Source organism: Petaurus breviceps, unplaced genomic scaffold (genome assembly GCF_028583685.1).
Source record: "Petaurus breviceps papuanus isolate PSGF00001 unplaced genomic scaffold, PetGlider_PUasm1.0 90760, whole genome shotgun sequence".
NCBI classification, from domain to species: Eukaryota; Metazoa; Chordata; class Mammalia; order Diprotodontia; family Petauridae; genus Petaurus; species Petaurus breviceps.
The window spans coordinates 8,451,774-8,477,991 of record NW_027187338.1 but is presented as its reverse complement, the minus strand read 5'-3'; the positions used below and the strand labels follow the sequence as shown (position 1 = coordinate 8,477,991).

At 42.8% G+C, this 26,218-nt stretch overlaps 1 protein-coding gene across 2 annotated transcripts in view; it reads right to left on the bottom strand.

Annotated features, from left to right (window-relative positions):
* Positions 1 to 415: 415 nt before the first annotated feature.
* The window catches only part of SMAP2 (small ArfGAP2), a 59,486-nt gene continuing 33,683 nt past the window's right edge, over positions 416 to 26,218 (bottom strand). For both annotated transcript variants that reach the window (XM_069068066.1, XM_069068065.1), the window contains exons 2-10: positions 19,347 to 19,480; positions 17,825 to 17,910; positions 16,611 to 16,689; positions 13,053 to 13,139; positions 12,367 to 12,448; positions 11,132 to 11,244; positions 10,439 to 10,604; positions 8,144 to 8,460; positions 416 to 1,665 (exon numbers count right to left, since the gene is read on the bottom strand). In XM_069068066.1, the coding sequence (XP_068924167.1) occupies positions 1,540 to 1,665; positions 8,144 to 8,460; positions 10,439 to 10,604; positions 11,132 to 11,244; positions 12,367 to 12,448; positions 13,053 to 13,139; positions 16,611 to 16,689; positions 17,825 to 17,907 (1,053 nt within the window). In that variant the 5' untranslated portion in view covers positions 17,908 to 17,910; positions 19,347 to 19,480 and the 3' untranslated portion in view covers positions 416 to 1,539. The remainder of the gene's footprint in view (positions 1,666 to 8,143; positions 8,461 to 10,438; positions 10,605 to 11,131; positions 11,245 to 12,366; positions 12,449 to 13,052; positions 13,140 to 16,610; positions 16,690 to 17,824; positions 17,911 to 19,346; positions 19,481 to 26,218) is intronic.

Below are 26,218 nucleotides of genomic sequence, written 5' to 3'. Positions count from 1 at the left end.
GTGCCTAGAAGCCAAGCATCCAAAGGCCTTGGTCTTTGGTGGTCCAGAGTGCCCTCTTTTGTTTAAACTAAAGGGGCCATCCCTTGAGTAACTACTTAAAGAGGCCTATTCATTGAATGGGCAGTAGAGTGAGAACCTGAAAAGGCCTTAACCTAAAAGGGCCAGGGTCTCCCACGGCATCCTGGGCCATCTCCAGTCATCCCGATGAATATCTGGCCATTGGACCCAGAGGACTATGGAGGAGAAAGTGAGGCTGGTGCCCTTGCCCAGCCCTCCCTCACTCTAATCCAAGTCAGTTGCAGTCATGGCATCATCTCCCTGATGTTCTGGTCCTCCTGGAGAAGGAAGGACAAGCACAACTCTAGGACGCTCTCTTTTTTCTCACATATACACAAGCATGGTCAAACACACAGCATCGCACTGCAATGTTTATTCAGGAATTTACATATACACAGGAGAAAGTCAACTGAAAATTTTGGTTCACGCAAATGAAATCTTTTAAGCAAAATTGTTTTGTTTTGATTTTCTAGTGAGGTGAATGGTGATTGACAGGAAAGCTGCCTGGGGTCTCTGCCTCATGCACAGTATAAAATGTGCAAGAAACAGAGGTGCCAGGGCTACCCCAGAACAAACAGGACTGCGGGGGGGGGGGGTAGGAGGGGAGGTATTGGTTAGGATGGCAGATAACACATTTTTAAAACTGTAAGGAAAAAAACCTGGCAATAGCTCTTAGCTGCCGATAAATTAACTCTTCTGTTAGTCTGTTAATCTAAAACTTTTTATTTTGTTTTTAAACCACCACCACCCCAGTTTGGATGGGAAAATAAACAATAAAAAGCCATTCATAAGAAGGGCAGGCTTCCCATTCTCACTCACCATGTGTGCATGAGGCCCGTCTCCAGGCAGCAGAGCCTCACAGTGACTTGGGTCCCAATGACAAGGACTAAAGTCACAGCCAGAGGACTGCTTGAAACAGAGCAGAATGGCCCTGCTTTTCCCTCCCTTGGCTCAGCCTGAGCCTGGTGATTCCCCTTCACAAAGACCCATGATTGGAGTTTGATTACAATCCCTTTCTCTACCCAGCACTCCTCTCATCCCTTCCCCACCCAAAAGCAAACTTAAAAAAAAAAAAGACATCTGGGTGATACAGAGGGGCCTCTAACCCTTTCCCTCAGTGCCTAAACAGTCCCCACAGAGCTCTCTGAGGTTGTGGGGGCAGATGCTGCCTCCTCTCCTATAAGGAAAAGGGCTCTGGGGGTGTGCAATCCAGTGGTGCTAGAGTGCGCTCTGCTGCTGCCTCAAGAAGGGATGCACACCAAGGCTCTGAGGGTTGTGTGGGGCATGGACAGCAGAAAGCAGGTCTCAGGTATGGGGGCAGGGAGGAGGGAGGGTAGTAATCACGCTGGATGGGAGGCCAAACCCTGTATGTCTCCTAGAGCAGTTTCCAAACAAAACAGGAAGAGGTAGAGAGGGAAGCAGGGAGAAGGGAGAAGAGGAAGTTTTGGGAAAAGAAGTGGTAACAATGCAGGTGATCCACTTTTATTTCCACATCTGAGTACTGAGCGTCTGATTGGCTGCCTGGCCATTCCCGCCGCCCATCGACTGTCCATAGCTCATCATGCCATTGGTGCCGTAGAAGTTCATCCCGGCCATCTGCTGGGTCATCTGGAAGGGAGAGAGGATGTTTTCAAGTCCTGATGGTAAGGACCAAGTGTGAACCAATTCATGCAAAGATGGGGTCCCTGGCTTTATGCTAAGGAAATCCTCTCCTTGTTGTGGGTCTAAGGAAAAAAGTTTAAAATACAGCATAAAGCCAGGAGACCAGCTGAAGTTCTGGACAAGGGGTGTCCCAGGCACAAGCTACATGGCCACAGGCTAAGGCTCATCAGCCTCTCTCAAGGTTCCAGTTACTTAGCAGTTTAATGGGGAAAACATACTGCCTATCTCACAGGGTCATGTGGAAAACACTTGGTAAAGCTTAAAACAATACAGAAATCCAAATGATCATAGGCTCCTTGCAGTGGGCAGCTCTCAAAGATTATGTCAGTGAAGCCCCCACTCTGGCACCTTATATCCAGAGGGAAGGCTAAGAGCAATGATTCTGTGATAGACACGTGTGTCATTTGAGGACCAGCTTAGCTGAATGAAAAGGCCTGAGTCACTAATGTGGCTGCCGAGTAATGACATCACAGAAATCTCCAAAGAGTTTATTTGTAGAGGAATTGTAACCTGGGTGGGTAGGCGAGTGACCACATGGATGAAATTATAGAGACCCCTGAATGCTTAAAGTATATTACTTTACTAATTCCTATTTCTAGAGTGCTTTAAAGTTAGCAAAATTATTTCCTCATCAAAATCCTATAAATTAGGTAGAAGAGATACTATAAATGACAACACTGATTTCTGGTGATTTATATGTGCACAAATGAAACTCCTGGAAGGAGCCTAGAAAGCATTCTTAAAGATTGTCTTTGGCAAGAAGCTGAAGATCTTGGGGCACAGATGGTGTTTTCATCACTTTTGCCTAAAAGTAAGGGATTCAGAAGAGAAAGAGTCTTGGAGAGCAAAGAAGTGGTGAAGAAGAATGGCTTCACTGTGAAAGGAGAATTTAAATTTCTATGTGATGGCTTTAAAATATGGGAATGACAGGCTCCTAGTCAGGAATGGAGTGGACCTAACAAGGGTTAGTAAAAATCTATGTGCTCAGAGGCCTGTAAAGCTAACAAAAAGAACTTTAAACAAATGAACGAACAAAAAAAGAGGCATGGAAATAACTGCCTTTGTACATCTACCAAGAGAATAGGAACAATCACAGCAGAGAAATCCACAAGCTCACAAGAGACAACATCCAATAAAGGAGACAATCACACTCTTGGCCTCCAGTATTGATACACACATTTGCAAAGTATAGGGTAACAATAAGTAAAGACCCTAATACAGAGGCAAATTTGACTTCATAGGTATCACTGACACTAGCACTGGACTCATGTAGATATAGAGTCTTATTCAGGAGACAGGCAAAAAATGAGGGCAGAAGAGCATTACATATTAAGTAAATCCAGGGGTGGAAAAAGGTGGGAAATGTGTTAGAGATCAAGGTAGACAAAAACAGAAGTGAAATGGGTATAGGACCATACTAGAAACTGCTTGGGTAAAGAAGAAATACATGGAGAGTTTGCAAAAAAATCACAAGCATACACAAAGGCTTGATTAAAGCAGTGATGGCAGACTTCAATTATCCAGATTTCTGCTGGAACACTCTCTCTTCCAAAAGCTGAGTAAAAATATCCTGAATTGCTTCAATATTTTCCTCCTCCAAACAGGTCTAAGAAACCAACAAAGAGAAATGCTATTCTAGGTCTGATTCATCCTGGGATGGAAAAGTTGGGAACACTGGGGAATGAACAAATTAACTTAGAACTTGTGACAGGGAGGAGATTCAGGAAGAATCTAAAATGCATTCTAGATTTGGGGAGAGCAAATTTCTGCCTCTGTTTTCAAAGTGGCTAATAAGGGGTTGATATCTAGAAGAGTCAAGGAGATATTACAAAAGTCACTTATTTGGTCTTGATAAGTTCAAGACATGTGACCTAGACAAACTACATAATATAGTAGTGATGTCATTGCTGAGCTATCTGGAACAGTTCAAAGGACTGAAGAAGGGAAAAATAAAGTACCAGTTTCTAAAAAGAGTGAAGACACACCAGAGCTTGCAAACTATATGGCCATTAAGCTTTGCTTTGATTCCTGGCAAAATTCTAAAACATATTATAAATTGATGGTTAATAAACATCTACAGAAGGAACCAGTGATTACAAGGGGCCACCATAGCCTCATCAAAAATGGGGCATAGAAACCTGAGAAAACTCACAATGACTGATTCAGAATGAAGTGAGCAGAACCAGCAGAACCACTTACACGAGGGCAACAACAATGTAAAGATAAATAACTCTGAAAGACTTTAAGAACTCTCATTGATGCAGTGACCAACCATGATTCCAGAAGACCAATGATGTAGCATGTTAGCTGCCTCCTGACAATAGGGAAGGAACTAAAGATGCCTAAGATATGAATTCTTTGATGTGGCCAATGGTGGGGGGGAGGGGGAAGGGGGATTGTTTTTCTTGACTATGTATATTTGTTACAAAGGTTTTGCTTTTCTTCCTTTTGGGAGGAAGGGATGGGGGCGAGAGAAAAGACTAGAAGAAAAGATGAATGCTTATGAATTAAAAAAGTAAGTTAGAAAAAAGAATGGGTCATATCAAACTAACTTTATTCCTTTTTTTGACAATTAATTCACAGTAATGGTGGAGGTATGGTTACCTAAATTTTGTCAAAGCATTTGAACAAGTCTTTTGTGGAAAAGATGGGAAGATGTGAGCTAGAAGACAGTCCAATTAGGTGGATTCAGAAATGGTTTAATGGACCAGAGTCATCATTAATAATCTAATGACAGTTCTGAAGGTCTCCAAAGGAGGGACCAAATGATCTGTTTGACTTTATGCTATACAACATTTATATCAATGACCAGGATAAAGTCGCAGCATACATCTGCTATTTGAAAACACAAAACTAGGAGGAATAGCTAACAAATAGATCACTCTGTCAGGATTCAAAAAGATTTCAACACTGCGCTAAATGATAAAATTTAATAGGAATAAGCACCAAATCTTACACTTGGGTTGAAAAAAATCAATTTCCCAAGTACAAGATGGAGGAGGCATGGCCAGGCAGCAGTCTGAAAAAGATCTGAGGGTTTTGGTGGACTGCATGTCAACAATGTGATATACCAGGCAAAAAACAGAAAAAGCAATCTCAGGCTCCATTACAAAGGGGCATCGTACCTAGGACAAAGAAGGTGACAGTCCCATTATCCTCTACAATGGTTAGATGACATCTGGAGTAATGTGTTCAGTCCTGGCCACCATATTTTAGGAAGGACACTGACATGCTGGAGAAGATCCAGGAGGGCAGGCAAGAAACTGAAGGGCATGGATTTTCTGTGCCACGTTAAGTAGAGCTGAAGAAATCAGGAAAGTCTAGCCTGGGGAAAAGAAAACTTGGGAGGAAGTACATGACAGATACATTCAAGTACTTAACGAGCTGTCCTGTGGAAGCTAGAACATTTTTGTTCTATTTGATTCCAGAGGGTGGAAATTCCAAAGGCCAATTTAGATTTTACTAGTTTGCTTCAAGAAATAGTGGGTTCCCTATTCACAGAGGTCTTCAAGCAAAGATGTCCACTCGTTGTGTGAGTTGTAGAGGGGAAATCTCGTTTAGTTGTAGGCTGGACTTGCCAGTCTCTGAGATCAACTTGGGATTCTGTGATTTTACAGACAAAGCTAAGGCTTAGGCCAGGGACATTGAGCAAAGGAGCTGAGCTCAGATCTCCTGACTCAAGTCCAGAATCAAGTTGGGTTATGTTTTTTCAGTGCATTACTTGTCTTTCAGGCACAGCAATCACCAGTCACCAATCTCATCATGTCCTAACATGACAAGTTTACTGGGAACTGACTGCCAAGATCCCCAATGCTCAGGAAGCCAGAGACAGTTGGCTAGGATTAATATGTAAGTAACTGAAGGTACTTCCTTGTTAAGTCCATTCCCTGGAGGCCTTATCCAATCTCTATGTGTGGTCTTAAATTAAGAGGGTTATTAGTGCTTCCTTGTGAGGGGGAACATCTCCAGCCCAGTCTGTCTTTTCCAACACCCTGTGCTACTGCAGGCCAGATGTCTACTTGTGGAGTCTTTGCATGCAAGGGACTAGAATCAATCCATTTATAACAAGCAAGGGGAAAGGAAGAAACCAGAATGTTTCAAGGGTGCCATGATTAAAAAGTGGGGAGGAAGAGAATAACCCCAATGTCCTTTAAAAAGAGTATACAAGAGAAAAATAACAAGACAGAAAGAAGAGCTCTCAGTGAGTTCTAGAGAAGCTGGGGACCAGGCTAGGGTATTGCTGCTTAAGACAGTGAGAAAGCTGCTATATGACCCATCTGGGGGCATGGAAAGGAACCCAAAAAAGAAACTATGCTTCAAAGGCCCAAAGAGGGCTACTGAAGCGGCTTTCACCAGGGAATAAAAACATAAAGGAAGAAAGCACAACGCCCCAGACAGAAGGGAAAGGCTGAATTCAGGTGAGTATTACAGAATCACAGGATATCATAACCACATAGTATCTTCTAGCCCAATTTTGGAGGAGAAAGTTTAAGGTCAAAAAAAGAGCCAACAGCAAACTCAGGATGAAAATCCAAGTATTCTATAGTGCTCACTAGATCTTTGACTGTCCAGTCATTGCCTTCTGGCAAAAGGGGAATCCAAGGCACTGATTCTTTGTGGAAAGGAAACATTTTTGCCCTTCATTAATGAGGAAGATTGGGGTTTGGCAGCAGAACTAGGCAAGAAATTATAAAAAGAAGATGCACCCAATGTTTCCCATGTCTAATTCATCTTGCTGGATAACAGGGGTCTCTGTTATTGAATCCCAAGGACATTATTAAAAAGACTTATCTGTATAAAAATACTTTGCAGTATTTATAATAGCAAGAAATTAGAAATGACCTACATGTGCAATGTTTGGTAAATGGCTAATTAAGTTGTGATACAGCATAGAATATCACTGCTATAAAAAATGATAAATGCAAAGAAATATGGAAATACTTAAAGTGATGCAAAGAGAGGAGAGCAGAGTGAGACACACACAAAATGATATAAAAGAAAGTTTTGTTGCCTTTGCTGGCTTTAAGTCTGGAGACAGAAGTGAATGAAAGGGGGAATAGAAAAAATAAATTATTTTATATGTATATCATATAATTAGTAAAAAACAGAAATAGCTTAGGTTTGTGACACAGGATTTAATTTCATACTGTTGCAATTGAAATTAAGGTAAACTGAAGCATGAAGTTCCAAGCATGTTCGCTTTATTGGCAGGCCTAACAATTACCAATAAAATGGGTCTATCAATTCCTCAGTAAGCCTAAAAGATCACAAGGTAGGGGTTACTAGCCTTCACAGTTTTGGGGAGCACATAGAACAAAGAACAGGAAATATCACAGCTGGGAAACAATATGATTGGATATAAAGCTTGAAGTGTCAGAGATGATGAAAAACAATCTGACTGGACAGAAGTCTGTAAGGCAGGGCTAGCAATAGCCCTTCCTTCCATCTTGTTGCTAGGGAAAGCTCACTGGTGGTGTCCACCTGCATGCCTAGTGAGTGCCACAGTGATAACAGATCAGACTTTCTTGAAGCACAGTCAGTGCCACAGTGATAAGAAACTCCCAGGCATCCACCTGCACCCTTCAAGGAGAACAGATTTTTTCTAATTTTACAAAGACAGCTAGTGAAACAGATATAATAGTTTTCTTTCAATTAAAGTGATTTGCAGGGAAACAACTTTTAAATTTAACTGGGAAAGGAAAACTGAACTTCTGGATTCATGAACTTCTAAACTTAACTCAAGAGACAAAGAAACATGGCTCAGGGAGTTACAGAATAGAATTAATTACAAAATGGAACCAAATATAAAATACTAAGTCAATATTTGATTTTCTCAATGCTATTGACATTTCTTGAATGCTGTTACATTTCTAATAAAAAATTAAATACCCAGAGGGCTTTTTCTTTGAAGATTACAAACTCTAAGAGTTAGAAGGAACTGAGCTCAAAAGGTACCTAGTCCAATGTATACCTGAAGAGGAAACACCTCTACACCTCCCTGACAAATGGTTACCTAGCCTCCACTAACCAAGGGCTCTTTAGTTCCAAGGCCAGTACAAGCCACTGCTGGACAGCTCTCACTTGAAAAGTTTTTCCTTAAAAATGAGCCAGGATTTGCCTGTCTGCAATTTCCCCTCCCTGGTCCTAGTTTTGGCCTCCGAAGGCAAGCAGAAGTGCTATCCTGTTTCCCCATGATGGCCTTTCAGCGCCTGAAGACTGTGATCTCACCCCTCCTCCAGGCTTGTCTTCCTCAGGATCCTATATTTAGAGCAGGAAGGGATGGGAGAACTTACCTTATGAGACTGCAGACCTTCTAGGAAAAGAGCAAAGAAAGGATTCCTCTGGTCAGAGGAAGAGAACAGAAAAGTCAGAGGCATCACAGAGTGGGATGGGGTGACAGCCTCCATAGAAGGCCAAGTCTCACCTGAGCCAAGTTCCATTGAAGCTGCTGTGCTGGTGGGATGCCGTACATTGTCTGGGGCACAGCTGCCATGCCTGTGACATAGCCAGCCTGCTGGGCAGCCATCATGCCATTGGGAACACCCATCACCGCGGCCTGCACGCCGCCTACATAGCCTGGTGGAATGGCTACAGGGGCCACCATTCCAGCAGCTGCAGGTTGGGCCAGCATGCCCACTGGAGGGGGCATCATCCCTCCCATCATGGTACCAGTAGGAGGGACACCAGGAAAGCTGGGGTAGGCTGCAGGGTAGGCCATCTGAGCTGGAGCCATGAACATTGCTGCAAGAGAACAGATGCACATTTATTAGGGAGCTGAGGGAGGGCTAACAGCTAACCCTATCCAGTCTTCTCATGAGTGTCCTCAAGACAGTCTGACACAGACTTTATTCTCTAAAGATGTTCTTATACCACTGCTGCAGCCACAACAATGCAGTGAGATACAAGCCGTGACACATGCCCCCATTATATCACACCAGAGCTGGGCCTCAGGCTCAGGTTTCCAGATGCCTGCACCAGTCCTGTTTCTTCTGCCCTCCCCTGAGCTCCTTTAAATGGTGGTTAATAGCAGTTCTTCTTTCAAGGGCACTTTGAAACAGTATTTTCCTCACAGTGACTGTGGTAGGTCAGCAATGCAAGAATTACCACCCCCATTTTTACAAGCAAATGGACTAAGGCTTAGGAAGGGGATGTTTTCAGAAAGCTAAGCTGCTGGCTGCCTCTCCCATCTGACTTGCTCCTCATCTCCCCAGGGCTGCCTCCCTTTTGGACCCTTTCCTCCTCTGCTGTTTCAGCTTTCTCTGCTTCACAAATCTGCTCAGATCTCACCTCCTCCAAGAAACCTTCCATCCTCTTGGAGGGAGAACGCTCTTCCCCTGCACCCTACCCAGGGCTGTATCCCAGGCTGCACCCCTAGCCATTTATATTCACTCTTTTAAGTCAGTGTTCTTAAAAATGTCAGGACTAGGGAATGTCCCAATTGGAAGGGACCTTAGAAATCAACTAGCTCAGTACTTTCTTTTTACAGATGGGGAAACAGAAAGAAGAAGTACTTTGTTAATGGGTACATAGAGGATGAGGAGTAGAAGGAAGATGGGACTCCAGGTCCTCTGACTCTGGAATCAGAAAGGAAGAAGGTTCAGGTCCTATCTCTGACACATACTGGCATCAGACCTTAACCCCTCAGGATTCAGGTGATAAGTTACAGGTAAGTTGCTGATTGACACCAGCAGAGAAAATTCCACATTGAGAGTTCCTGTATCCTGATGAAATCAGAGGTCTGGACAAAAAAAAAGTGCAGAAGTCACTGTGTAAGGTGGATTCAGAGATGAAAAATGACAATATCTGTTCTTAGGGAGCTACAAACCCAAGGGGGCAGGGAGAGGGTACAGAAGGCCTGAGAAGGTAGTGACAAGAGACCTACACACTTTAGAAAAAGAAATCTGAAAGAGACTAACATGGTTCTCAAGGTGGCCCATCTGCAGAATGGCGGCAGGAATAAAGCTACACCTTAATCTAGGACTTTTTGATGGGTCTCATGTCCATGGTTAGGCAGAGTCAGCCTGGCTTCTAGTCTGCCTTGATATCTAAATACCACTAAGTGTAAGAGGCTTGCTATGAGTCTATCTATACGAATTTTAATGCTCAGGGTGGTCTAAGTGGGCAGCCTGACTCAGTGAGAGAGACTGGGACACTCGAGTCAAAGGCCCTGTTTCTTTTCTTTTTTTTTTTTTTTTAAAGCAACTGGGGTTAAGCAACTTGCTCAAGGTTACACGGCCAGTTATTTCTGGGTGTGGTGCTAAGTGTCTGAGCCCGGATTCAATCCCCAGGTCATCCCGACACTGGGACCAGTGCTCTTACTCTCTGTGCTACCTGGCTGCCCCCAAAGGCCCTATTTCTTAATAGCCCATCCAGGCTTATGACTAATTAAGTCCATCTATAGCTACCTCCTTTCTAAGGCCAAGCCAAGTACCTCAGCCCCTTCCTCCTCCTTTGGCTGAATCTTTGGCCCATGACTGATTCCTATCTCTTATTGCTCTGAATTGGAAGTATGGCAGCTGTTAAATTGGCACCTGCCTGTGGACATTTTGTGGCTTCTCAGGAAGGGTCAAACAGGTACATTTAAAACAGCATGCTCACAAGTACCTAAGGCTACACCAGCAGCAAGTACCCTTCCAACTCTTAGATTATCTATCAGTCCCACATGTCTACCCTTCAACATTGCAAATGTCCAACAAACTCCCTTCCATATGAAATTTACCTTGAGCAGGCATCTGAGGGGTTTGTGATCCATAAAGTGAGAGAATGGAGTCTTTAGAGAGCTGTTTCTTGCCTGATTCTTCTGCTTTGCTCCCTGGTTCAGGAAACAGGTTCAGATTTTCAGGAACAGAGCTGGCATTCCCTGCAGTTGGCATAGATCCTACAACCTTCAAGCAAAGAGAGAAGGGAAAGTGAAAAGGGGCCTCGGGGTAGAGGAATACAAATTCAATCTACCTTCCCATCCCAAGTGTCAATAATGACACTTGCTATAATAACTCAGCTTAAGGTTCAAGTTTCCAGAGATGGGGGTCACATTTTTTTTTTCACCATTTATAAACCTGAAGCTATCTGCTTGATAGGCTCCTAAGGATGGCCTTTTCTTTCCTAGCACTCTACCTCTCCCCTTCCCCCCACCCCCATGATGATGATCACAGAAAGGGATGATAACCCAGTCAGCCTTTGGAGCTTTACACCAATTTAATCAGAAACCCATTTGAGGAACCTCCCTTTTTGCAAGACAAATGAAACCAAAAAGTCATTGGTAGGTAAAATGGACTCGGAAGAAATATCTGGTCAGGTAAAGTCAATTAAAGAGTAAGGCAGTAAATACTATCCAAAGACTTGATGTTTTAAAACTTTAAATACTCTCTCCTCTCAGTACTTGCTTCAAGCCTGACAGATTCACAAGTCTCACTTTTCTGGAGTCTGAGAGAGAAGATGATGGAACTGAGGCCAAGAGATCTAGATCCTTTTCTAGAGTGTTACTGGTCTTGCTGTTTGTGATGCTATAGGAAGCCACGGGAGCATCTAGAAAGAGAAGAAGTCACAAAAACATAAGCACATGCTAACACTGACCACTTACTTTTGATGCTAGGGGGGAGCAACACTCCCAGTGCCATCTTCCTGTGATGTTTCATCACTGTTGGGAAATGACCCTGGGTTCTTGGGGTTGAACAGAAGCTCTTGCCAGTTCATCCAACCTGGAAAGGCCCAGCAAAGAGCTGTGCATCTGTGACCTGAAGGTCGGCATGACTAAGTGTGCACAGTATCATTAGAGTTTGGTTACTAGGTGATTCATTTCCCTAACAACTGATGAAACTGATTCCTAAGGGGCAGAAGGCTTATGATCTGCCTCTGTGTGGAGCCTAATGAAGCCTAAAGACACCACCATACTGGTCCATGAAGCATAAGCTTGTCATAAGCCCAAGTGTTATAAGGGAGTTAACTGTTGTTAGTGAAGTCTTGGATCCGAGGAAGGGACTGGGACTAGCTAGGGTAACATTCAGACTTCCTAACTTGTGTCAATACATGTATTGAGGAGTTCCAACTTTGTCTGCAAGGGTAAGGTGGGGGGAGGAGAACAGAGCTTGTCAAAGATTTATAACATTCTTTTTTTTTTTTTGCTTTTTGTAGGGCAATTGGGGTTAAGTGACTTGCCCAAGGCACATGGCTAGTTTTTGTATTAAGTGTCTGAGGCCAGATTTGAATTCAGGTCCTCCTGACTCCAGGGCTGGTGCTCTATTCACTGTGCCACCTAGCCACCCCTTATAACATTCATTTCCAAGAGCTTCATGGTCCACGAAGCCTCTACCCACTCTCCCAACTCAACAGTGGGAGGCTCCCTCCTCATATTCTTAAATACCCTTTTCACAAAGTTTACCTTTGCATTTCTCATTTTCCCTGGTATCACATTCATGTGTATGGTATTCCCCCTTGGATTTTGCAAGCTCCTTGATAAAAGGGTCTGTGCCATCTTGATCTCTGTACCCCCAGTACAGAGCATGTAGGCACTGACTATACCTGAGGTGAGTTAAGGTGTGGCACCAAACCAGGGAAAGAAAAGCAGCCCCAGCATTTGGGCACCAGTGGCTCTCTAAAGAAAAGCAGCTCTTTTTAGACCAGGAAAGAAAGGGAAGGCATAACCCTTACCAAGGCCCAACAAGTCCATTACAGGCTCAATTGCTTTGGGGGAGCTTTTTCGAGGTAGCTGCAGGTCTTCCTTCTTCTGAGGCTAAATTGAAAAATGCAGTATTATTAAAGAAATGATTTTTCAAAGAATTCTTTTCAATATGTCATAAAAAAATAAATGCTCTTGGACCAATGTAACTATTATTCAGAGTTCGACAGGAGATAATAGGAACTAACATTTAACACTGACAGGAAGAAAGGGACAAGTAACCAGACTGGTGTCCATAAATAAAAACCTAAAACAACAAAAACTTTGCTGGTTTGGCCACACCGAAGGAAAAGGGAAGGACTCTGTAGTACCATGAGAGGCACACTGAAAACCAAGACAGTTTATCTCTAAGCCCAGAAAAGCCAAGAGAGGAAGAAGCAGTCTGGGCCTATGAGAGAACAAGAAGTTAGGAAAGTCTGATGGAGGGTGCAGGGAAGAGGGGCTGGCCAAGTGCCTGAGGGTCAGAAACACATTCACCCAACACTGAGGGTTATGCTCCAGAGTCACATGGCCAGGCATGGAATGGACCTCTTGTTTATGGAACTTCAAAGTTCCCACCTGGTTCCAAGAGACACCCTCTACAGCAGAGTCCCCTAGGACTGAGGAGAAAAGGGAAGCCAAGGGTCTCCCACCCTGGGAAGCTCTCCCTCCCACTCACCATTTTGACTTTCTCAAAAATCACAGGCTCCACTTTCTTCTCTTGAGCTGGCTCATTATTCTTTTTCCACTTATCATCTTTTTCTTTCTGTGAAGGATTTAACAAAGCAGAAGAACACATAAGGACCCACAGTGATTAGAACCATTTATTTGGTGACAATTTCAAGCATTAAAAACTCAGTAATGGAGAACTGCCCTGAAGCCCCACAATTCTATGCAGATGCCACACAGCTTGGAGCTGCAGCACATCCTGCCAGGCATTTTGTCTCAGAGACGCCAATATACAGGCTCATATGACAGAAACATGAGGCACACCTACAGATAGATGAGTTTCCCTTAGTAACCTAAAATGAGAGGTGGCATCATGTAGTCAAAAGAGTGATCAAACTGGAGTCCAGAGACTCGAGTTCAAATCCCGGCTCAAATATTTAACCACTTCTGTGCCCTCAGAAACATCACTTTCCTCATGTATAAAATGGGGAAGGAAAGATTTATACCACCTGCCCCCAAGTGTCATTATAGGGAAAGGGCCATTGAAATCTCAAGGCGCCATAAAAATTGTGAGCTATTATGCAATGGCTCTGTCATCCAGGAGCTAAAAAACAAATCTATTCTCACCTATACCACCTCTTGGAGGATAACAAGGTTACTATTTAGTGTGTTAAAGTAGGACTTCTGTGTCCTTAATTCACCTCTTCCAAAGGTGCCCCCATCCTCAATCTAATATTCCTGGATGAAGAGAATAAGGATGATCCAGGATTTTACACATTTGCTCATATCCGGATTGGACTGGACAGCTTCTGAGAGCCCTGCCACCTGATCAGCTGTGCCCATGTTTCACCTGAACCTGATGCCATCTTCTCAGACTAAAGATTATTAAGCTTTTTACTCTATCTTCATACAACAGCTCCCCGTGCCCCCTTAAACACTTAGAATTATATGATTTTTAGAGCTGGAAGCATCCTTTAAGGTCTTCTTAATCTAACCTTCATTTTAGCAATGAAGAAATTAAGCCTCAGAGAAGGGAAGTGACTTGCTCCAAGTCACAGAGGTAGTGAGCTAAGGAGCTCCCTGGGTTCAAACCTATGTTTCAGATTTCAACCAGTGATCTTTTAGTTCCATGGTACTGTTGTACAGCAACCAGAAAAAAAAGGGCATTATTCTGGATCTAGACACATAGAGTTTAGTAAAAATGTAAGATAAAAGGTTTTACTTAATGTTTTTCTTTTCGGGGTTCATCTAGCTCATATCTAATTGGATTTTGATTCACAATGCGCAGAACCATCTGTTTTGTTCCCAGCACCATTCTTAGTGATGGCTTTATTGTCATGCATAAAGAATGGGTAGATATCTTCAGGCAACAATGTGCAATGACTGTCAGAGTCATTACTAATGGCTCTGAATACATCAATCTATGGATATGCTCTGGGTTCTTTCCCCAAAAATATCACTTACACTGAAACGCATCTGTTACTATTCTTCCCATTCAACCTAGGCTAGCAATCTTCTAGGATCTTGCATTCCCATTGGCTCAACTTTTCACTACTTGACAGGAATCAGTATCACTCACAACCTGTATTAACTGTCTACTCCCTCCTCCAGCTCTCCTAATAAGACTATAAAAGTTGTTCTCTAGACAAATGAAATCAGAATCAGTCCTTTTCCCTATATAAGTTTAAATTACTGACCCTGCTATTCAACTGTAAAAACAATTTGGTTCCAATGAACCCACTCAGCCTCTATCTCTCATGACTCTGCTTTATACAGTTTATGGAAAATGAATTCTTCTCCTTCCCCTTCCCCCATTCTCAGCCTGTCCCTTCCTATGTCCACACCTTTGCACATATGGTTTCTTGAACTGCATTGGACTGAATGTTAAGTAGTTCCATGACATTCCGCCTTCCCCCTAGCTGGTTATGGTTCTTTTCTTCAAACACTGCTACTTCCTCCATGAAGCATTCCCTCCTTGTTTCCCTTCAAGGGAAAGGGATCTTTCTCAAATTTTTCAGATCACTTTGCCTGGCTCTCCTTTGCTCCTAGCACATTTTTCTTTGTATCCTATTTATTTCTATGTAGGTCATATGACTCCCATTAGAATGTGAGCTTCTTGAAGGAAGGTACCATGTAGTTTTTCATCTTTGTCACCTTATGCAATTCCTTGAATACACTGGACTGTTAGTCTGTTGAACTGCATTGAACTGTTAAATAAGATTGCTCCTTGCTTTGCTCTCTGAAGAACCCCACTCTTTCCATATTTCTATCTAGAGAAGTTTCCATCTCTCACTATGTCTGGCATTCTGTTTCTGAGTCAGGTCTGTATATGTAAAGGGCAACCCTGTGTTCACAAGGACTCAATTTTTAAAAAGACAGTCTTCAAAGGATGTAACCTTGTCAGCACATATTTATCGCCTCAAAAAGCTCTAAAGTGATTATTTTGGTAGATTTTGCCCTTAATGAAATCATCCTGCCTTCTCACCAATAGGGTTTCTTTAAGTATTTGGTGATACTGAATATTTACTATAGATCTCACAAGACTCCTGGATTGGGAAATAGACATCATGTAGTAGTTCCCAGGTTCCTCTAGAACCCTCCTCTGCCATGGGGTCAATTTCAACACTCATCAGTTGGAAGGCATAATGGTCATTTGTAATAACAGGTTCACACTTAGGCCAACAGGTGAATAAAATTCTTTTGTTTACCATTCCTTCTTGGCAGTTTATCTAGATCTATTTTGCTGACTTTGGTGTAAGGATCTACTTGCCTGAACCTCCTTGCTATTTGAACAAAACACTCCCTCTCCAAACTGGGTGTTTTCACTGGTTGCCCTCCATGCCTGGAACTTTCTCTCTGCACATATCTATCTCCTGCCTTCTAAAAGAAGCCCTTCCTTATCACCCTCAATACTGGTACCCTCCCCTCGCTGCTTGTTTTCATTGTTCTGTATTGTCTGTACACAATTGTCTTCCCCATTAAACTTGAGTGCAAGATTTTTTTTTTGCCTTTCTTTATATCGCAAACGCTTAGCACAGTTCCTTGGCACATGGCAGGTGCTTGCTGACTTGCCTTGTTAATTTAAAGAAAGACTTATGGGTGTGGCTAGGTGGCGCAGCGAGTAAAGCACTGGCCCCAGAGTCAGGAGGACCTGAGCTCAGTTCCAGCCTGAGACACTTAACACCCACACAAAAAAAATTGCCGTGTAACCTTGGGCAAGTTACTTAATCCCAATTGCCCTCGAAAAGGAAAAAAAAAAAAGAATGACATGTCTTTACTCTTCTTTGGTCTAGTAATTTGTACCTGCCAAGGTCCAAAGGGACAATGTGAAAGTGGAAATTCCCCTATCATCATCCTTAGTATAAACCAAGCCAAAGAATTCAGTCTCTTTCTAGTTCCAGAACAGGCTCCTTGCACCCAAATCACTAAGTGGCCCCATGTTTCTCTACTTAACTTCCTTCCTCCTTCTGACATATTTAAACTGGTGGTTTGTTCAGTCCCTTGCAGGGTGGTTTCCAGATTCTTTTTTTTTGGTCAACCTTATTTACATAAAAGACATAAAACTAACCCTAAAGGCATTGATGTCCAGGCTTCGGTCCATGTACTTCTTCTTCTCGTACTTATCTCTGATAAATCCTTCTACAGCTCTGCAAGCAGCTGATTAAGGATGAAGTAAAAAAGGACGGTGAACACTCATTAAAAAGGACTACTAGATCTGAGATATGTAGGAGATGTAACAACAAAGAACATCAACTTGCCACTTTTCTTGGTTTTCCTTTCCCCAACAAGTTCTCATTCCCTCCTCATTCCCAAAGGAGACTTCCCTCAACCTGGTCTCCCCACATTTCCTTGTGGTATCTCATGCCCAGTTTCTGGGAACAAACTTCCCATCCTTTAACCACAATTCATTCAAGTTTATCGGCATCTCATTCTCCATGATTCTTTTGCACAGCTAAAGTGAAAAGCCTGCCATTGAAGTCTGCCTTCATTAAGGTCCTAGTCTGATCATGTGAAACTTTTTGAAGGCAGGGTCACTGGAGCACAACCTCTGGCAGGCCCTAACCACACCAAAAAAGCTCTGAGTGTAGGGCCACTCATAAACTCTGGGCCTGTATGCTGAAGAGCGGCCTAGCCAGCCAGAGAGAGAGAGAGCCATTGCCAGGGGGTGGGCAACAGGGATTGCATTTTCTCTGTCATACCAACTTATAAAACCAAGGCAGAACAGAGGTAGGATCTGAGTTGATAGAAGGTTGCTCTACACAAAGAAAAGGAAAATCTTCTGGAAGTACATTCTTTAAAGGCAGGTGGGAAACACAGCACATGCCCTATTTTACAATACTCACTGTTCCCTGCCCCTCCCCGCCATGCAAGCAAACTATTCAACAGTTTTAATTCTCTCACAGATAGGGTGGAATGGATGAGTTGAAATGATTTCATATGAAAGCATTTTAGACTATGGGTAGAAAGAGAACAGCAAACTAATTTCTCTTTCCATGGTTTTACAGATTTATCAATGGTCAGAGACGATGCCATGTGAGAGAATTCACACACCACCCACTACAATTCTGACTAGAATCATTTGGCTTTAAGAGGTGAACCTCTGAGCAGAGTTGTTCCCTTGACATGTGAAACCTCTGATAGGGAGAGGTCTATGGGGAGTTCAATTGCCTTGAATGGTCCCCACATAACTGCCCCAAATTCAAGATCTGCTGACAGGTCCTAGGCAGCATTGCTGAATCACCAGCCTCCACAGTGTATGAAGTCACAGGTCAGAAAGGATACGGGTCTGTCTGAGGTCGCCGGAAATTTTCAGGGAGGTAAGCCTCATACAGTCGGTTGGCCTTCCCATTTCCCATCTCTTGCATGCACTGAAATTCAAAGAGAGCACTGAAACCTAATGTTCTTCAGAAGGGATGATACTTAATAGGGCCCAATGAAGACCTGCCTCCTTCCCTTTGGGTTTTTATCTCATTGATGAGGCCAGTTTAAAGAGCAGCTATCTCCACAGCTTTGGAGTGTCCCTAGGAAAAGGTGAGGCTGGTTTCCTATATCTGTAACAGACTACAGAAACACTTAACTTGAAAAAACCATCCCCCTAGTGCCAAGGTACTGACACTTCAGTTGGACCAAAAGGAGATGGAAAACAGTCTCACACACCTCTGGGTAAAGAGGGTCTGAGGGAACTCTGCTAAAATCCCAGCTCTGTGGCTGGACTGCAGCATGAGCCCAGGCAAGGCATACTGTCACTCTAGGACAGGATCACTTTCCAGGAAGAGGAGCCCCAGCAGGTGGTCTGCAGGGAAAAAAGGTATAGATGCATGACTGAAGTGGTCTTTGTAAATGCATGAAGTTTTACATACGTATGTAATAGTCACAAAAATATACTGTTTATCCACACCTTTGCAGAGAAAGCCAGAAAAAGTGTAGGGCGTAGCCCCAGCACTAGTTCTGTAGCCCAAATTATCCCAAAGAAACCAGGGAGAAATTTCAAAGGGAGTCAAAGACCTTTAGAGCTAGAGGGGACCTTAGAGACAATATAGTTCAAGTTCCTCATTTTACAGAAGAGAAAACTGAGACCCAGAGAGGAGAAAGGCTTGCCCAATGTCACAAGTGGCAGAGCCTAGATATATGTCTCCTAACTCCAAATCCACTCTATCAAAAAAAACATGTTCACTTAACCCCAATTGCCCTGCCTTCCCCCCTCCAAAAAAAATAAAAGGCAAAAGAAAAAACAACATGCTTCCATTTGGTCATACTGCTTATGAAAGATGGAAAACCAAGCTCTGACTGTCATCATGTCAATATGTTGATGATTTATAATTATTCCCTCCACCAACCAAGATCAGTTCTGACCCAGAGGCAGTTTAAAAGATACTTCTGCTTTTTTACTTCCTCCACTGAGTCCTTTTCCAATGCCTCATTATGTTGTGGAAGAGCCTTGAGCTCTTGAGGAGCACAAGCTCTACTACCAAGCCGGAAAGGCTTCTGAGTAAGGGTCCAGTAAGAAACCATGTCCCTCGGCTGAAGACTAGTCTGGCTAAGCTCAAAAAGTCACTATCACCAGATGACATATTTTGTGACCACAGTAATTCCTGACAACCATCTACTATCTTATCTAGGACAGAACAACACTAATTACAACTTAATTTGCTTATTGCCTCCAATGGGGCATGTTCCCAAATGAAGAGCTGCTCTGTGGCCTTTGTGCTCACCTAACATCTTTGGTGACCCACCCTCCACAGAAGGGAATGCTTACCAGCCATCACATTTGTGGCAGCTGTGCTAACTGGGCTGTGTCCATTACCTGAATCTGCTCTTGTGTCCACTGGTCTAGGTTGACTGACTTCACCCTGGAAATGTGCACACCGAGGTTCCTGTGAATTCCTGCACATCGGATACAGATGAATACACCAATGTTCCAGGAGGCCCATCGTGGTCCTATGAGGAGGGTCAGGGAAAGGGCTGGTTATTTGTTATGCTGGGCAAGACTCCGTCCATAGAGGGAGGTTCCAAATGAGAAGAATGCCATACAACTTCTATGTTTCCACTAGAATAGAGACCAGAAAAGCTCAGTGGAGTATACCTTTTATTACCTTTGAGACTACTAGAGAACCAAGAGGCTTTCTTTTCCTGTTATTTGACAATGTCAGAACCCAAACCCATAGGTTGTATGATAACTGTATTCCTTTAATTAAATGAGAAGAGAAAAGCCCAAGAGGGACTGCAAAGCAATGTAAACTTCCACTCAATCTCCTATCTTTCTGAGTCTCATAGCTGCTACCTGGTTACCAAGCTCTTATACTAAGGGGCTTTACAACTGCTGAAGGGCCCAGATCTCAGTTTTCCTACCAGTAAGAGATATGTTGTGGAAGCTAGGTGACATAGTAGATGGAGTACTGGACCAGAAATCAGGAATACACATCTTCCTGAGTTCAAATCTGGTCTCAGACACTTATTAGCTATGTGACCCTGGGCAAGTCACTTAACCCTTTTGCCTCAGTTTCCTCACCTGGAAAATGAGCTGGAGAAGGAAATGGCAAACCAGTCCAATAATTTTACCAAGAAAACCCCAAATGGGCTCACAGAATCAGACACAACTGAGATGACTGAACAACAAGAGACATGTAGAGATGAAGCCCAAGGTCCATGAGGAAATTCAGGTTTTTGTTTACAGTCTTCCCCACCATCCCCCAACAAGGTCTATAAAACATGTAACAGTGCTACACTTAATAGGCTGCTTTCCACTTGGGTTGGTGTCCCTGCTTCACTAAGCCACAGGAACAAATTAAATCGGAAACTGCCAAATAATTCACAATCCTACCTGAACACAATGAAATTCTCAGACACGTACTGCACACAAAAACCCATAATAAAATCATTTCCTTCATGCCCCTGCAATGGATTGGAGTGACATCTCTTAAATGCCCTGAATTACTAGCCCCCTCTTCTTTGGAAGTCACACAGGGAAAGAAATGGTTTAAGATTGTAGATATTTGCCACAGAACCTAAAGGAAATGCAAATATTCATTTCCCACTTCACTGTACTCCACATATGTAATATGGGTAACAGAATGATGATGCTATATTGAGGAGGAATGAAGGAGTGGGCAAGAAGAAGAGATACTGAGTTATTTTCCACAGTCCAATGCCTGACACTATCTCCCCAAAGCAAAAAGGTCTTGTACTTGAAACAGCAATAGTGAAACTTTGCAGGTGTTAGATACTAGAAATAAAAAAGCAGTGTTTGACAGAAATTCTGAAGGAGGCAAATAATGTCGAGAAAAGTTAGATCTCAGAAATTCAAAGCAATAAAAAGTGAGAATCTCCTTTATAGAAATAGTACTTGGGTGCTAGGCTGATATTAAACCAGACATCCCAAAAAGCAGAGTTCTCTTCCTTCTTACAATCACCAGATGGGACTCATTCTAACTGAAGTCTCAACCTAGTACAAAACCACAGGGTGTCGAACCACACAGGGTACCAGAGTTAGAGATTCAAAGATCATGCAGGGCAACTCTCTCCCCTAAGACATGAGTTCCAGATAGGTGAGGGAAATCAGGAGACAAGTTTAAATGTAGGCTCTGTTACTTATTACCTGTGTGCTGCTTTGGGCAAGGCCCTCTACCTCCAGAGATTCAACTTCTCTGTCAAAGATGGAAGTTGCAGTAGGTGACCTCCTGATTCTCATAGCTAAGAAGTGGCAGAAGGGGGATGCAAAGACCCATTTCATTCCAAGTTTAGTCTCTGCTACACTGAAAAGCCTCCCATACCTTGCTGCCACCAAATAAAGAGTCATATTCAGAATTTGTCTATGGAAACATGTATGGCTTTTCTAAACTGCTCAAAAGCGAGTCCATAAAAACTTTCTAAATGGCTCATGTGTTCCAAATTACAAGCATCAGTGCAGAGAGGCAGACACACAAGGTCATGGACAAGCCAGAGCCTGGGTCTGAGCAAAAGAGGATTCCTGGAGAACTGTGTGCTGTTTTCACACTACTATTCTCACTTAGGAGATGTAAAATTTAGGTTTCAAAAACAGTAAAAAGACTACATTTCAAATAAAAAGTTAGCATCATTGACTCCTTGAATATACATGGCTAGCTAATTCCTACCACTATGCAAAGAGCAAAACTAGATGCAAAAACATGAACTGTACATTAGCCATAGTGGCCTCCCTACTGGGTTCCCTGCCTACCAAACTGAGAAGGAGTCTATTTTGTTCATCATTTAGCTGACTGTTAGAATCTTATCAATTTTTTACATGACACCCCATGGTAATCATGGCCTTTTTGTACCTTCTAAGGAACACATGGTCCCAGTCACAGCACCCAAGGTGCCATAACATGTGCCCCAACCCAGAAATATCAATAATGACCCCATGAGAAATAAACAAAAACCTTTTCCCAACCTAGTGTTTACCTATATAACTTTATACCATTTAGAGAAGCAGCAGACTATAGCTAGTGACTCAGTTTCCTTTAGGGTAGTACCACACACACAAGGTTTGCTACTCATTCATTCAACAAACATTATTAGTATGTTCAGGACCTTCCAGGAAAGCCTTCCTCTGCTGCTCTGTTATGCCTTGGAGGTGACTGGTTTCTTAGGCTATGCCAGCAGAAAGTAATTTCTGGCAGATGTTCCCCAAGCCAGAAAAGTTTTCAAATGGGGCCTGGGAGTTGACTGTTGTTGGAGGACTGTGAGGGAATAGATTCTAATACGTTATTGGTGGAACTGCAGACTAATGCAAACCTTTAGAAAGTAACATGGAAACAAGCCTAAGAATCATAAAACTGATCAGAATTGGGGCGGCTAGGTGGCCGCAGTGAGTAGAGTGCTGGCCCTGGAGTAAGGAGGACCTGAGTTCAGATCCGGCCTTAGACACTTAACACACACAAACAAAAAACCTAGCCATGTGACCTTGGGCAAATTACTTAAACCCAATTGCCCTCCAAAAAGCAAAAAAAAAAAAAACCCAAAAAACTGATCAGAGTTGTAAACCCAGAGATTCTACTGCTAGGACTTTATCCTAATATATCAAAGTATTTGGGAGAAGTATCTACAACATGTTTGTTTAAGATAATGAGGGATTGAAAACACATTAGGAACAAATGAAAGAATTAGAGGAAAGACTTGGAGTGGGGTACAGGATGGCTGTCTTGAAACAGATGAAGGGCTGTCATAAGGAAGAGGAAATACTCATTCAGAACTCTAGATTTTTAATTTACCAAAAATTATAGCAGTCCAAAAATGAAATAAACAGCCTTGGGAGGTAGTGAGCTCACTGTGACTAAAAGTGCTCAAGCAGAGGCTGAATAACTGACTATTTCTTAGGGACACAGTTGAGGTGATTTGTGCAATGGGCAAGAAGATAGACTAAATTGTCCTCTGATGCCACTTCCAATTCCAAGATTCTATGTTCTGAACAGATATCTGTGTTTTGTTTTATTTTGTTTTTTGGATGGGGGAAGGCAGGGCAATTGGGGTTAAGTGACTTGCCCAAGGTCACACGGCTAGTTTTTGTGTTAAGTGTCTGAGGCCGGATTTGAACTCAGGTCCTCCTGACTCCAGGGCCAGTACTCTATTCACTGCACCACCTAGCCGCCCCCAGATATCTGTGTTTTGTTCATCTAAGGAGATAGGTGGGCAGATGGGGTGGGATGTGACTGGGCAAAGCTAAGTGGGAAGGCAGGTTGCATTGCTCTCATGGCTAAGTATATCTAGAGAAGTTCAAACAGACTTAAGGAGTTTTGATTCTTTTTTCCCCATTAAGCAAAGAGCATTTGCTGTAAGCTTCTTTTTAAACAAAACTTTCTAAATCCTGCTAGCTGCCAATGGTGGCTCTCACACTTTCAGCTTTTCCTTATATCTGCCATTTTCTGAGATAAGGGAAACAGGCAGAGAGAGATGGAAGTAAAAATGTCCAAAACTCTTGGAGATAAGCCAGTTTAGTCCCTTGAGAAAGGATTTAGACTTGGTCCACTGAATGGAAGCTTGTCTTAGAAGGTTCACAGGAAAAAATAAAGGTATTCTAGAAATGATGGGATTTTAAGCAGCTTGCTTTCTTCTGGTAAGTATTCTTTACAGTCTCCCACTGCATACTCACTTAGCTGCAGTCTAGGATGTAAGGTGACTTCCAAAGGCCTGAGGAAAAAGCGTGTGGATAATGCAGCTGTTACAAGGCCTACTAATTTGGTGCATCTGACAAAGGGAAGGTACACAATGAAGGATAATGCAACTTTGACACCTAGAGATGATGATACACAAAGGAGAAAACAGCTACCTGAAGAGGTGGGAAGAGTTGAACAGGGGACGCTTTTACAATAAAAGAGGAGAGATGAGCTAAATAAAATATTATGCATAAGGAAGGAAATAAGAATTTATAAGAGCTTACTATGTGCAAGGCATTGTGCTAAGTGCTTTACAAATATCTCATCTGGTCCTCACAACAACCTTGGAAGGTAGGGACTATTATTATCCCCATTTTAAAGATGAGGAAACTGAGACACAAATTAAGCCACTTGCCCAGAGAGACACAGCTAGCAAGTGTCTGAGGTCAAATTTGAACTCTGGTCTTCCTCACTCTAGACCCAGCGAGTTGACCACTGCACTATCAAGTTGCAGAGATCAAGGCCATTCACAGCAAGACAGTAGTAAAGTAAAATTCACACAACAGCAGCAGGTAATAGAGTGGGCTTATACCCCCATTAAATGACATCAATCAGCATCATACAATAAGGGACATGTGGGGATTTAGGTAATTTAGGGATGTGGCTAACCAGGATTAGCAGAAGAATGCGGCTGTGTGCAAGAGCCCCAGTCAGGGAACAGGGCGCCTGTGATTCAGCTCTGCACTGACGCTGCCTGACTAAATCTTCCATAACTTTGGAGCTCTGTGCCTCTGTCACCCCATTTTGCATAAAGAGAAAAGGAAACTTCTTTTTGAACACACGGCTCTGAGCAGTCCACAGAAAGGGCCTACCTTCTGCTGCTGCCGCTAGTACTGTCAGTGGTACCATGAGAGCAAACAGATTTGAGGGTCTCCATGAGGTTCAGGGGATCTCAGAGCCACTATAAGTTAGTCACAACCTGGGTAAGAGAATCACAGAATGTCCAAACTTTGGAGGAAACCTTCAAGCTCATTGAGCTCAACCTCCTTGTTGTAGGGGTGAGGATGCTGAGAGCCAAAGAGAGGGCAGGGCTCTCCAAAGGTAACAGAGAGCTGAATGTGCTTCTGCACCACCTCTGCTTCACAGATGGAGCATGTTACAGAACAACACTCAACCTACCTATTGCTCTTAAAAGTTATAAATTACTAGAAACCGAAACAGAAAGTGCTAGCTTGTGCTCCTTTTCTGCTCTCTATAGTGGTGACAATACTGGCAGAAGCACTGGATCTGGCATCTAATGGGCTGGACTTGAATACCCCCTCTGCCACTTACCACCCATGAGACCCTGGGCAACTCATTTACCCTCTCTGGGGTCATTTCCTCCTTTGTAAAATGGGGATTTACATTCCCGACCATACGTGCTCACTGTGTGGATCATATAATGTTACATCCACACTTGGTACACTTTGCAAACCGACAAGTGTTCTGGAAATCTGACCTGTTATTCCATGGACTAGACAGAATGTAACCATCATTTACAGGGTTGTTTCTATGGGGAAAGAGACTCTCCCTTACCAACAGGCATTACGCCCCAAACTATCTAATTGGAGATGGTTTCTATATCCCCTGCTTTGCCTCAAAACTGCTGAGATGAACGACATACACAGAAATAAGCTAGTTAACTTTGGGAAAGAAAAGCATCACAGTAAAACCTCATCTAACTAAAGTGCTCAGGGGCTGCTTTGGGTAACATAGAAGTAACTAAAAAGTTCTGTTGTTTCAACATAGGTTGTTGAAAATCTTTCTTAGATGTACTCATTCCAATTTCTTGCCTTAGTAAAACAGAAGTAACTAACTCCTTCCTGATGACAGGTTTTGGCAGGCTCCTGAAATCTTCATTTTGACTATCATGGCATTGATGGGTGACAGGATTTAGAGACAAGTCATAGAATTTAGCCCTATTCTCCCATTTTATAGATGAGGATACAGAGGCACAGAGAAGGAAAGTGACTTGCTCAATATCACATGTGTATTAACTGGCAAAGCTGAGCTTTAGAACTCCCCCGCCCCCTCCCAAGACTTTTGGCTGTAAGCCCAGTATTTTTCCCTGATATTAATCTTTTTTATCAGTCCTTACAGCTTAAAATCACAGGTATAGATGGCAAAATGCACAATGTACAGCTGTGTGTGTGTGTGGGGGGAAATTATGTTTAAAATGAAAATCATGGGATCATAGATTTAGGGCTTCAACGGCGAGCTTAGAGGTCATCCAGTCCAGCTCCTCCATTTATACTTGATGAAAATGAGGCCCAAAGAGGTTACACCACTTACCACAGTCACATAGGCAGTAAATGGCAGGGAATATGAACCCAAGTCTTCTGACAAAATACCATGTATTTGGCACACTTGCTATGTGCCAGGTGCTGTGCCAAGCATGAATCCCTTATATCAAGGTTGGTTTGCTTGTTTTTAAATCATATTCCTGTTTCTCCTAGAAGCAGAATCTAAGGTAAGATATTTTAATAAATTCTGATCAGTTGAATGAGATGTTACTATAGGCGAATCT